Source organism: Emys orbicularis, chromosome 1 (assembly GCF_028017835.1).
Source record: "Emys orbicularis isolate rEmyOrb1 chromosome 1, rEmyOrb1.hap1, whole genome shotgun sequence".
Taxonomy (NCBI): Eukaryota; Metazoa; Chordata; order Testudines; family Emydidae; genus Emys; species Emys orbicularis.
In genome coordinates this window covers 372167300-372179908 of record NC_088683.1, presented here as the reverse complement: position 1 = coordinate 372179908, position 12609 = coordinate 372167300, and the positions used below count along the sequence as shown (strand labels likewise).

General features: G+C 44.6%; 1 protein-coding gene across 1 annotated transcript; it reads right to left on the bottom strand.

Annotated features, from left to right (window-relative positions):
* Nucleotides 1-5062: 5062 nt before the first annotated feature.
* Nucleotides 5063-6061, bottom strand: LOC135895660 (olfactory receptor 52K2-like). The gene has a single exon (XM_065423799.1). The coding sequence runs from the start codon at nt 6059-6061 to the stop codon at nt 5063-5065; it is 999 nt and encodes a 332-aa protein (XP_065279871.1).
* Nucleotides 6062-12609: the final 6548 nt, after the last annotated feature.

Sequence of the window (12609 nt, the reverse complement as noted above, 5' to 3'; positions counted from 1 at the left end):
AGCTCAGCAGTCTCTCGTTGGAGTCTGTTTTTGAAGTTTTTCTGTTTTAAGATAGCCACCCGCAGGTCTGTCAAAGAATGGCCAGACAGGTTAAAGTGTTCTCCCACTGGTTTTTGAGTATTATGATTCCTGATGTCAGATTTGTGTATTTTTTTGGAAATGGCAGAAATGCTTAATGACTTCTTTGTTTCGGTCTTCAGTGAGAAGTCTGAAGGAATGCCTAACATAGTGAATGCTAATGGGAAAGGGGTAGGTTTAGAAGATAAAATAAAAAAAGAACAAGTTAAAAATCATTTAGAAAAGTTAGATGCCTGCAAGTCACCAGGGCCTGATGAAATGCATCCTAGAATACTCAAGGAGCTAATAAAGGAGGTATATGAGCCTCTAGCTATTATATTTGTAAATTCATGGGAGACAGGAGAGATTGCAGAAGACTGGAAAAGGGCAAATATAGTGCCCATCTATATAAAGGGAAATAAAAGCAAGACAGGAAACTACAGACCAGTTAGTTTAACTTCTGTGTCAGGGAAGATAATGGAGCAAGTAATTAAGGAAATCATCTGCAAACACTTGGAAGGTGGAAAGGTGATAAGGAATAGGCAGCATGGATTTGTAAAGAACAAATCATGTCAAACCAATTTGACAGCTTTCTTTGATAGGATAATGAGTCTTGTGGATAAGGGAGAAGCGGTGGATGTGGTATACCTAGACTTTAGTAAGGCATTTGATACTGTCTCGCATTATATTCTTATCAATAAACTAGGCAATTACAACTTAGATGGGGCTACTATAAGGTGGGTGCATAACTGGCTGGATAACCATACTCAGAGAGTAGTTTTTAATGGTTCCGAATCCTGCTGGAAAGGTATAACAAGTGGGGTTCCGCAGGGGTCTGTTTTGGGACCGGCTCTGTTCAATATCTTCATCAATGATTTAGATATTGTCATAGAAAGTATGCTTATTAAGTTTGCAGATGATACCAAACTGGGAGGGATTGCAACTGCTTTGGAAGATAGGGTCATAATTCAAAATGATCTGGACAAATTGGAGAAATGGTCTGAGGTAAATAGGACGAAGTTTAATAAAGACACTTAGGAAGGAACAATTAGTTTCACACATACAGAATGGGAAGAGACTGTCTAGGAAGGAGTACGGCAGAAAGGGATCTAGGGGTTATAGTGTACCACAAGCTAAATATTAGTCAACAGTGTGATGCTGTTGCAAAAAAAGCAAACATGATTCTGGGATGCATTAACAGGTGTGTTGTGAGCAAGACACAAGAAGTCATTCTTCCGCTCTGCTCTGCACTGCTTAGGAGCAACAAGAATTATTAAAGGTCTACAGAACATGACCTATGAAGGAAGGCTGAAAGAATTGGGTTTGTTTAGTTTGGAAAAGAGAAGACTGAGAGAGGACATGATAGCAGTTTTCAGGTATCTAAAAGGGTGTCATAAGGAGGAGGGAGAAAACATGTTCATCTTAGCCTCTAAGGATAGAACAAGAAGCAATGGGCTTAAACTGCAGCAAAGGAGGTCTAGGTTGGACATTAGGAAAAAGTTCCTAACTATCAGGGTGGTTAACACTGGAATAAATTGCCTAGGGAGGTTGTGGAATCTCCATCTCTGGAGACATTTAAGAGTAGGTTAGATAAATGTCTATCAGGGATGGTCTAGACAGTATTTGGTCCTGCCATGAGGGCAGGGGACTAGACTCGATGACCTCTAGAGGTCCCTTCCAGTCCTAGAATCTATGAATCTATGGATATGTGACTTGCCCATGTGACTCCAAAACTCCATCTTGGAGCTAAATTCTCGATAGGAGAGAGGAGGGGGGTCTCCACCAACAAGAGAAAGTCTATTTAAGCTCCTGGGAGACCCCTCCATTTTGTCTTCAGCTGGCTCAAGAGATAGCCTCTCCAACCCCAAAGGATACCTGAAAGAGACTGGAACAAAGGACAATAATCACAGGGGGTGGGAGTGACTGCTGGACCCAGACCAGAAGGAGGCTAGTCTGTAAAGGAAGCTTACTGGAACATCTCTGAGGATGAGATTTCATCTGTAATCACTTTTCTTTTCTTTGGCAATTTACTTTGTTCTGTCTGTCATTACTTGCAACCACTTAAATCCCACTTTTTTGTATTTAATAAAATCACTTTTTACTTATTAATTAACCCAGCTGTGCATATCTCTCTATTAGTGTTATAGAGGGTGAACAATTTATGAGTTTACCCTGTATAAGGTTTATACAGGGTAAAACAGATTTTTGGGGGTTTGGACCCCGTTGGGAGTTGGGCATCTGAGTGTTGTAGATAGGAACACTTCTTAAGCTCTTTTCAGTTAATCCTGCAGCTTTTAGGGGATGTGGTTCATATTTGGGTCTGGGTTTGAAGCAGGCTAGTGTGTCTGGCTCAAACCAGGCAGGGCACTGAAGTCCCAAGCTGCAAAGGGAAACAGGATCAGGGGTAGTCTCGGCACATCAGTTGGCAGTTCCCAAGGGATTTTCTGTGATCCAACCCATCACAGCTTGAATGTGCACTGGGTGATGAAATACTTGCTTTTGTTTGTTTTAATCCTGCTGCCTATTAATTTCAATTGGTGACCCCTAGTTCATGTGTTATGAGAAGGAATATATAACACTGCCTTATTTACTTTCCCCACACCAGTCATGATTTTATAGACCTCTATCGTATCTCCCCTTAGTTGTCTCTTTTCCAAGCTGAAAACTCCCAGTCTTATTAATCTCTCCTCATACGGAAGCCATTCCATACCCCCATTCATTTTTTTTGCCCTTTTCTGAACATTTTCCAATTCCAATATATATTTTTGAGATGGGGCGACCACATCTGCATGCAGTATTCAAGATGTGGGTGTGCCATGGGTTTATACACTGCCTGCTACAGGCTCCCAACCAGGAGGAACAAAAGGGAGCTGAAAGCTAAGGAAATAAGCCACACAATGGTCTCATCCCTCAGGACTTTGAAGCTGAGCTTTAGGGCCCACAAGCTGTATGATGCGCAGCCTTGCCTGCCTGCCTTGGAACACTGCTTCCAAACCTCAGCTGCTTTTATATGGCTTCCTGGCTTAGAATAATAGAATCAAAGACTATTAGAGACTTCAGGAGGTCATCTAGTCCAATCCCATGCTCAAAGCAGGACCAACACCAACTAAATCATCCCAGCCAGGGTTTTGTCAAGCCGGGCCTTAAAAACCTCTAAGGATGGAGTTTCCACCACCTCCCTAGGTAACCCATTCCAGTGCTTCACCACCCTCCTAGTAAAAAAGTTTTTCCTAATATCCAACCTAAACCTCCCCAACTGCAACTTGAGACCATTGCTCCTCGTTCTGTCATCTGCCACCATTGAGAACAGTATAGCTCCATTCTCTTTGGAACCCCCCCTTCAGGTAGTTGAAGGCTGCTATCAAATCTCCCCTCACTCTTCTCTTCTGCAGTCTAAATAACCCCAGTTCCCTCAGCCTCTCCTCATAAGTCATGTGCCCCAGCCCCCTAATCAGTTTCGTTGCCCTCCACTGGAATCTCTCCAATTTGTCCACATCCCTTCTGTACTGGGGGGACCAAAACTGGACACATTACTCCAGATGAGGACTCACCATCGCTGAATATAGGGGAATAATCACTTTCCTTGATCTGCTGGCAATGCTCCTACTAATACAGCCCAACATGCTGGTGGCCTTCTTGGCAACGAGGGCACATTGCTGACTCATATCCAGCTTCTCATGCACAGTAATCCCCAGGTCCTTTTCTGCAGAACTGCTGCTTAGCCAGTTGCTCCCCAGCCTGTAGCGGTGCATGGGATTCTTCTGTCCTCAGTGCAGGACTCTGCACTTGTCCTTGTTGAACCTCATCAGATTTCTTTTGTCCAATCCTCCAATTTTACTAGGTCACTCTGGACCCTATCCCTCCCCTCCAGCATATCTACCTCTCCCCCCCAGCTTAGTGACATCTGCAAACTTGCTGAGGGTGCAATCAATCCCATCATCCAGATCATTGATAAAGATGTTGAACAAAACTGGCCCCAGGACCGATCCTTGGGGCACTCCGCTTGATACGAGCTTCCAACTAGACATAGAGCCATTGATCGCTACCTGTTGAGCCAGACAATATAGCTAGCTTTCTATCCACCTGATGCAACATGATGACAGGGTCCTCATTCTCCCTACAACAATACACCTGAAAGTACCAGAGGAAAAAGACTGAACTGGCAGGGAAGTGCTGGCCTGAAAAAACTAACCTGCTTGTGCTATCTAACTGGGTGAGACAAATACTAACTAGCACATTAGGCTTAGATTTAATTCACTATGTGTTGTTTGAAGTGCAAAGGGGGAAAATCTCAGCTGATGAACAAGAGTCGGTGCACATCCACTTTCCTTTGTGTAAGTGGCAGACTGGGTAATAAATTCATACTGGTCGTGTTTTAACCTGGGCAGGATGGTAGAGCTCTGGGGTCTTTGGCTGGGGAGCTGGGAGTATTTTGGCTGTAGCCTCTCTATTGTGCGTTCATGAGTAGCTGGCCAGAGCATTCATGAACACAGTTGGGTGTGGTCCCTGCCTGTGGATGTTGGTGTTAGTGTAAGCTTGAAGGGTTTTGCAGCTTGCCACAACATCACCATGCCAGAGGGATCCCATATTGGTGAGACAGAGGGCTCAGCTCTACCTCAGTTCCAGGTGGCACCCCAGGGGGGATCTGATGCAGAGATGGTGCAGAGAGTGATGGGGGGAGGAGAGGCAAGAGTAACAGGGATGGAGCCTTGGGGGAAAGAGGCACAGAAGTGGGTGGGGCCTTGAGGAAGAGGTGGGGCAGGGGGCAGGGCCCCATGGATTCAGTTACAATTATAATTTGAAAGGTGGTAACCCTATGAGTTAATGAGCTGTACACAGACCAATTTCCCAGTTTGTAACGCTGACACAGCACAGTAAGGCCAGGAAAATATTGAATGTCTCTTATACTGTCCAGTCAGTGATTCAGGTAAGAGGGCCCTGCACCATGTCACCAGCCAGCTCTGCATAGAGCTCGGTCTGAGAGCCAGAGCAACAGGAGAAAACTTTAGGTCCTTTTATGAGTAAAGAGCTGGAGCAGCCTGTCCCGGATCTGTTTGGTCCTCACACCATAGATGATGGGGTTTACCATGGGAGGCACCAGGAGGTACACGTTGGCAATGAGAATGTGGAAATGCCGAGCCATATTCTGGCCAAACCGGTATGTGAAGGAGGAGAAGAGACCAGGGATGTAAAAGGCTAAGATGGCACAGAGGTGGGAGACACAGGTCCCAAATGTCTTGAGCCGGGCATCCTTTGTGGGGAGTCTGAAGATGGCCCTGAGGATGTAAGTATAGGACACTGCAATAATAAACATATCCAGACCATTCCCACAGAACAGCACAAAGAGGCCATAATAACTATTGACGCTGATGTCGGCACAGGCCAGTGTTACCACATAGATGTGTTCACAGTGCGTGTGGGGGATGATGTTGGTTCTGCAATATGGCCACCGCCTCACCAGGAAGGGATAAGGCAGTGCAAGCACACAACCACGCAGCACCACGGCCAGACCGATCTTGGCCACCACAGGGTTTCTTAGGGTGGTTGAATGTCTCAGAGGATCACAGATGGCCACATAGCGATCAAAACCCATGGCCACGAAGATCCCAGACTCCATCGCTGAGAAGCAGTGAATGAAGTACATCTGGGTGAGGCAAGCACTGAAATTGATCTCCCTGGAATTGAACCAGAAGATGCTCAGCATTTTGGGCAGGGCTGACGTGGACAGGACCAGATCGGTGATGGCCAGCATGAAGAGGAAATAGTACATGGGCACATGGAGGCTCGGCTCCATCTTTACGATGAACATGATGGTGAAGTTCCCCAAGATGGCTATGGCGTACATGGTGCAGAAGGGGATGGAGATCCAGACGTGGGCTGCCTCTAGGCCAGGAATTCCCAGCAGGATGAAGGTGGAGGGGTTAGTGAAGTTGGTCATGTTGAAATATGACATGGAGCAAGGGAGATAGTGTCCAAATCTGAAGCAGAATGGTGTCTTCTGCATATACGGTACCTTCCCGTGACTTCCTGTATGTGCCCAGGCTCTAAGGTGATGGTCACAGTACAAATCCCTGTATGGAGAGACAATGTTAATATGAGACACTACATCCAGTATTGGAGGCTGTTTTCATGGTTGAAGCAGATCGGTTGCTCTTCACACAGTGAAAAATAACATTTTCATTATTCGGATAAATGAATTATGAACAACTGACCCTACTAATGCCAATTCCATATTTCATGATGCTCCATGAGTCAATAATTCCTAAACATCATGGTGTGGGAAACATTAATAGACTCCCACCGGAAACACAAGAATGGATATCCATTATTGTTCCTTAATTCAATGAAACCCATACTAGAGAGTCCATGATGTAGGGAGTTCCCCATTCACCCAATTGCTCAGAATCTGAGAGTAGAAAAAAAACAATATTTTACCACAATATGTGCCAACGGGATGCATCCCAAATAGAGCATATCCGAAATAGACCTGGGTGTCACTGATAGCAGCCCCATGGAAACACCTGCACATTAACAGCAGTAGTGGCCAAAACAAAGACAATGTTCGGATGCCTAAGGAATGGGATGGAGAATAACCTGCTAAGGACATGCACTCAGTTTTCATCACCCAGCTTCTAGAAAGGGGATTTCTGAGACAAGCTGTGAGACTGGGGGAGGTTACTATATGCAGACAGATTGAAAAATCTAGGACTGTTTAGTTTAGAGAAGACACAAATAAGAGAAGAGGAAAATAAAGAATTGAATTGATTACAATCAAATGGACAAACAGAGAAGAGTTCCCAACCAGTAACATCTATAGAGATTTAGCGCTTCAAAGGGGCTAATTCCCCAAACTGAAACAAAATATCATCAAAAGTGATTGGGAAGAAAAAATTAGACAGAAAAACGGAAATGAACATTCTGAGTTTTTTTAAGAAGAGTTTGTTGGATAGCTAAAAAGCCACAATTCCACAGTCAAGGAAGTGGAGAACTTTGGACAAAAACCCAGTTCAGTGGCAAAGTGAAGGCAGAAATGGGAGTACAGGAAACAATATATAACAAATGAAGAAAAGGCAAAATAGCAAACAATACAATCGGAAGTTAGGAACATTGATATGTGATGTTAAAGACATCAGGAAAAAATCTGTGCTTGGCAGGGCTAGGAAAGGAGGATATTAAGTATATTAAGAACAGAAGAATTCCTAACAAAGGTTTAGGCCAATTCCTAGAAATAGAATGGAAACTTGTTAATGCTGCAGAAAAGGTAGATGTGTTCAAGAAATATTTTTCTTCTGCATTCAGAAAAAAGCAGTAAGAGCTACTCATATCACCTGAGGACATGAAAACTTTTCCAGTCCATCAGCAGTCAAGGAAGGTGTTTAACAGCATCTATAGTAAAACCTTAGACTTATGAACACCAGAGCTATGAGCTGACCGATCAGCCACATATCATATTCAGAACCAGAAGTACACAATCAGGCAAATAGAGGACATTTCTGTGTTAAACGTACACTATTAAAAATTTAAGGGAAAGTTTAAAGAATGATTTAACAAGATTATGGAACAATGGAAAAGCTGGTATAAAATTAGTTAAAAGAAAGTCTAGGAATATACTTAATGACAGTCAATGACATGGTGTGACGTTATGAGTGTAATATAATATCTCACTGAAAGGTGACAGGGCCAGAAAGAGTTAATCACAGACTGACCTGACCCATGGCTGAACTTTAGAGACTGGTTAGGAAGATCTGTAAATGAACAGAGCTTTGAAATGCAGCCGGCATTGTTAGAGGTAGAAGGGGAGGTGTTTGCTCAGGTCTTGTGATGTAAGCAAACAAGTCTTGTCTATTACTATGGCTTTGATTCAAAGATCAAAAAAGGAATATTAACATTTAGGAAGACACTTCAGTGAAATAGTATTATTGTCTATATGTCTCTTTAAATGTTGCAGTAACCTGTATCTGAACTGTTTAATGGATAAATTACCAATGCTAATTGCCATGATGTTTGGAAGAAGAAAAGTTAAGCCTATTGTTTTCTCAGGCCAAGACGTTGCTGGAAATGTATAAAAGCCCTGGGACACGATCCTTCTTCATCTCACATCTGCTTTGGGTTTCAAGAGGGGGAAACCTTAAGCCACAAGGATTGAGATGCCCAGTCACTGACTGGAGTCACCCTGAATATGGACATTGGACTATAACCTATGGACTATTTCTAAAAGGACTTTTGGCAACTACAAGCTCATCTCTCCTATGTATCTGAACCTCAGGAATTGAATTCAAGTCTGTCTGTATATTGATCTTTTAATCAACAATCTCTCTCTTTTATTTTTTAATAAATTTTAGTTTCGTTAATTAGAATTGGCTATAAGCATGTGTTTTGGGTAAGATCTAAGTTATAGTTGGACCTGGGTGTGTGACTGATCCTTTGGGATTGGCGGAACCTTTTCTTTTATATGATGCGATCAGATTTTCAGTAATCATCATCATATCTGACATATGTGTCTGAATGGAGGCCTGAGGCTGGGCACTTTAAGGGAACTGTGTGGTTTGGACTTCTGAGTAACCAGTGAGGTACTATAGAAGCTGTTTTGTGCTGGCTTGGTAAATCTAAGTATTGGACTATCCACTAGTTTGGGGTTTTTCTACCCCATTCAATTTGCAGTTTACCCTAATTGAGTGACTTCAGCTGGCTCCCATGGGCAGCATCGTCACACATGGTTTATGGAAAACAGGCCTTGTCAAAAAAACCCGATTGATCCTTTAATGAGAGTACAATTTGGTTGATCAAGGAAACCATGCAGATGCAATACATTTTGATATCTCTGAGGCATTTGCTTTAGTAGGGGAAAACATTCAGATAAAATAACGAACACTGTACTCTATCAGTGGAGCACACGTTACATGGACTAAAACCGACCAACTGACAGTTTGCAGAAAGCAGTTGTTAATAGGCCATTGTAAGGGGTGTTTCTAGTAGGGTTTTGCAGGGATCAGATGTAGCCTGGTGCTATTCAATATTTTCCACAATGATTTGGAAGCAAATAGAAAATCACTGCAGATAAAATTTGTGGATGACCCAAAGATTGGCAGAGTGGTTACAATTAGGATGCCATGGTCGGCTTAAGAACATATAAAAACATGAGAATGCCCATACCCATACTGTGTTAGACCAAAGGTCCATCTAGCCCAATTTCCTGTCTTCTGAGAGTGGTTCTATGCCAGGTGCTCCAGAGGGAATGAACAGAACAGGGAATCATCAAGTGATCCATCCCCTGTCACCCATTCCCAGCTTCTAGCAAACAGAGGCTAAACCCCTCCTCCCTACACCATAGTCTCATCCATGCTTTGATACCTTGCATGTCTGCCTGTTTAACTGGTTCTGCACATGGAACTGGGAGCATTTCTGACAATGCTACCATGGAGGTCTTGGACTTCAATATCTTTCCTAGCAGCCTAAATTTGGCCTCCAGGAGCTCTCTCCTATCCTTCCCTATGTCACTGGTACCTACATGTACCACAACCATTGGCTCCTCCTCAGAACTACAGATAACTCTGTCTAGATGTCTCAAGAGATCCACAACCTTCGCACCTGGCAGGCAAGTCACCATGCAGTTCTTCTGGTCAGCGCAAACCCAGCTATCAATATTTCTAATGATCAAGACCCCCAAAACTATTACCTGTCTCTTCCGAATAACTGGAGTTCCCTCCCCCGGAGAGGTATCCTGAGTGCAAGAGGAGACCATGACATCATCTGGAAAGAGCGTCGCAACAGCTCCAGTTGGATGTTCTCCTTCCCTGAGACTTCCATCTTCTGAACAGCACAGAAGCTGTCAGACTAGGGGTGCGACTATTCTACTGTGGTCCCAGAAAGTCTCATCTATGTACCTCCCTGTCTCCCTTAGCTCCTCCACTTCAGCCACTCTGGCCTCTAAACCTTGAACACCGTCTCTGATGTCCAGAAGCTGCTTACACTAAATGTACACATACACACCCTGCCCATACATGCTGCATTGAGTGCAGTAAACTGGATAGCCCCCATTTTGTTACTGGACTTCTGCCGGCATTCTCTTTTTTTCATCCTGCAGCTCATTCCTTTGTTGTTCCTTTGCTTTTAACAGGGGGTGCTTTTAGTCTTAAGTTTAAAGAATGTTAAGTGTATCTACCCCCTCCAAACTCCCTCACAAGAGTCCCCTGTGCACTTGCTCCTCTGCTCACTTAGGAGTGGGCTTTTTAAAGCCCTGGGCTTCCTGAGTAGCCCCGCCCCCTGGTTAAGGGATCAGAGCCTCGTTAAGAAGTTCTCAGTGTTGCCTAGCAGGCCGCTAGGCTCAGCACACGGTCCCCCACACGGTATATTTCAGTCAAGCAGCAAGCCCACCACAAACACAAACACACACACAGATAACAAACTTACCCCAAGCTAATCTTGATCGGGAGCATTTGGTGAGCTGGGCCAATGGAAACAAAATGTTCTAATACAGTTCAAATGCAAAGTTATCCTCTTGGAACAGGGAATGTAGGCCTGACCCACAGACTAGGGCACTGTGTGATGGAATGCTGTAACCCACAAAAGGATTTAGGGGTCACTGTGGCTGCACATGGCTTTGGTGAAACCGACTGCATGCAGTCAGAGGATCCACATTTCAGAAAGGATGTTGAAACATTGGAGAGGGTGCAGAAAAGAGCAATAAAACGATTGGGCCCTGGAGAAAATCCCGGGCAGTGAGAGACTTAAAGCTCTTCATCTATTTATCTTATCAAAAGGACAATCAAGTGGAGACTTTCATGGGGAGAAAACCGTGGGTAATAACAGGCTCTGTAATGTAGTGGAGAAAGGCAGAGCAAGACTCAAAGGCTGGAAGCTGAAGCCAGAGAAATTCCAGCTGGAAATAAGGGCCAAATGTTTTGCACCGAAGGTGACTAACCATTGGAAATACTGTGAAGGGAAGTGGTGAATTCTCCAACTCCGCAGATCCAGACTGGATGCTTTTCTGGAAGATCTGCTTGAGGGCTTGTCTACACTTCAAATTCTAAAGTGGCACTTCCAAAGCACTTCACAGGAGACACTACTTGCACTGACAGCAGGGGTTCTCCCATCAGTGTAGGTTGGTAGCGAAGTTAATGGAAAAATTCTTCCATCGACCTCATCCTGTGTACACTGGGGTGAGGCCGATATAACTACATCTCTCAGGGATGTGGATTTTTTTTCCTCTTTCAAAAAGGCAAATGCAAAGTTAGGTGAGTGGGACTCACAAATGGACTGGCCATTGTAGGTGGCCATTGTAGATAGTGATGGTGGCACCACCTTTTTTTCAGTCTGTCTGACAGCTTCAATTAGAAGACCTCATTTTCTGTTACTTGTAAGTTTGCCAAACTTTAACCATTTGGTGTGAAATTTCCCATGCTGGGTATCTGCTTCCCGATGAATTGTTGTTTTTTTAAATGTTTTAGCCATAACAGTTCAGCCTACTTCTCAAATGAAGCTGGCAACAAATATGACATATCCATGTTGAAAAATTCTTAGAATTCTTCCAGTGAGGAGCCCTAGCACCTCTATGCTTTCCAGCAGATAAAAGCCACCCCCATTAACAGCCAGAGCCCTGAGGTGCAAGAGGAAGAGGTGACAGTGTCTGTGCATTATCACACAGTGGACTCCTGAGTACTTTACTCAGTTCTTACTACAAAGGGGAGTTTTGCCTCAGTGGGGCCTGAGGAAATTATGGGCCATAACCTCAATATTTGGACTTGTATAACTACTAACACTTTCAATTCGGAAGGATCCACTGTGCCATTGAAATGCAGCCACCTCGGGGCTGGAGGCCATCAGCCGGGGGAGGCAGAGGTCACACAGAAAAGAGGGATATTTTCGCCAATGATATTGGAGCAAACTCATCCCCTGTGGCAAGGGTCCTGGGATGTTTAATGGCTGTGTAGAGCAGAAAGGACCACAGACCTATTCTCTACCCCATCACACCCACATTGCCCTGGGTTTGTTCAACAGGTGCGTGTCACAGAGGTCACAGGTTCAGAGCTCTGGAACTGCTCTGAATCAAACCCAGGCAGGACCCTCTTTAGTGTGATTCCCCTCAGAGCACACTCTGCTTGGGGAAGCCTCCTTGGCTTCAATGCCTCCTGGGAGTGACCTCGGAGCGTTCAGCACCCATGTTCTCACTGGGAGCTCACGAAGGGCCTGCACCCCAAACTCGCAGTCAGCTGTGACTCTCAGCCAGCGTTGTAAAGCAGAAGGTTTATCAGTCAAGAGGAGCACAGCGTAGAACAGATTTTGTTCGCACAGGAATCAGGGATTTTTAGCAAAGTCCATCTTGGGGGAGGACATCCAGAGCCCAGGGCCCTGGAGCTCTTTCTCCCCTGAGTCCCCAACAGCAGACTGACTTGTTTCCACCAGCCAAGCCTCAGTCACCCTCCAGCCCCTCCTCTGGCCTTTTCTTTTTCCTGGGCAAGGAGGCCACCTGATCTCTTTGTTCTCAAACACCTTCAGTAGACACCTTGCAGGGGAGGGGCCCAGGCCATCAGTTGCCAGGAGACAGAGTGTTGG

Coding starts and splice junctions, on each gene's coding strand:
- LOC135895660 (XM_065423799.1), bottom strand. CDS start 6,061: ATGCAGAAGACACCATTCTGCTTCAGATTTGGACACTATCTCCCTTGC.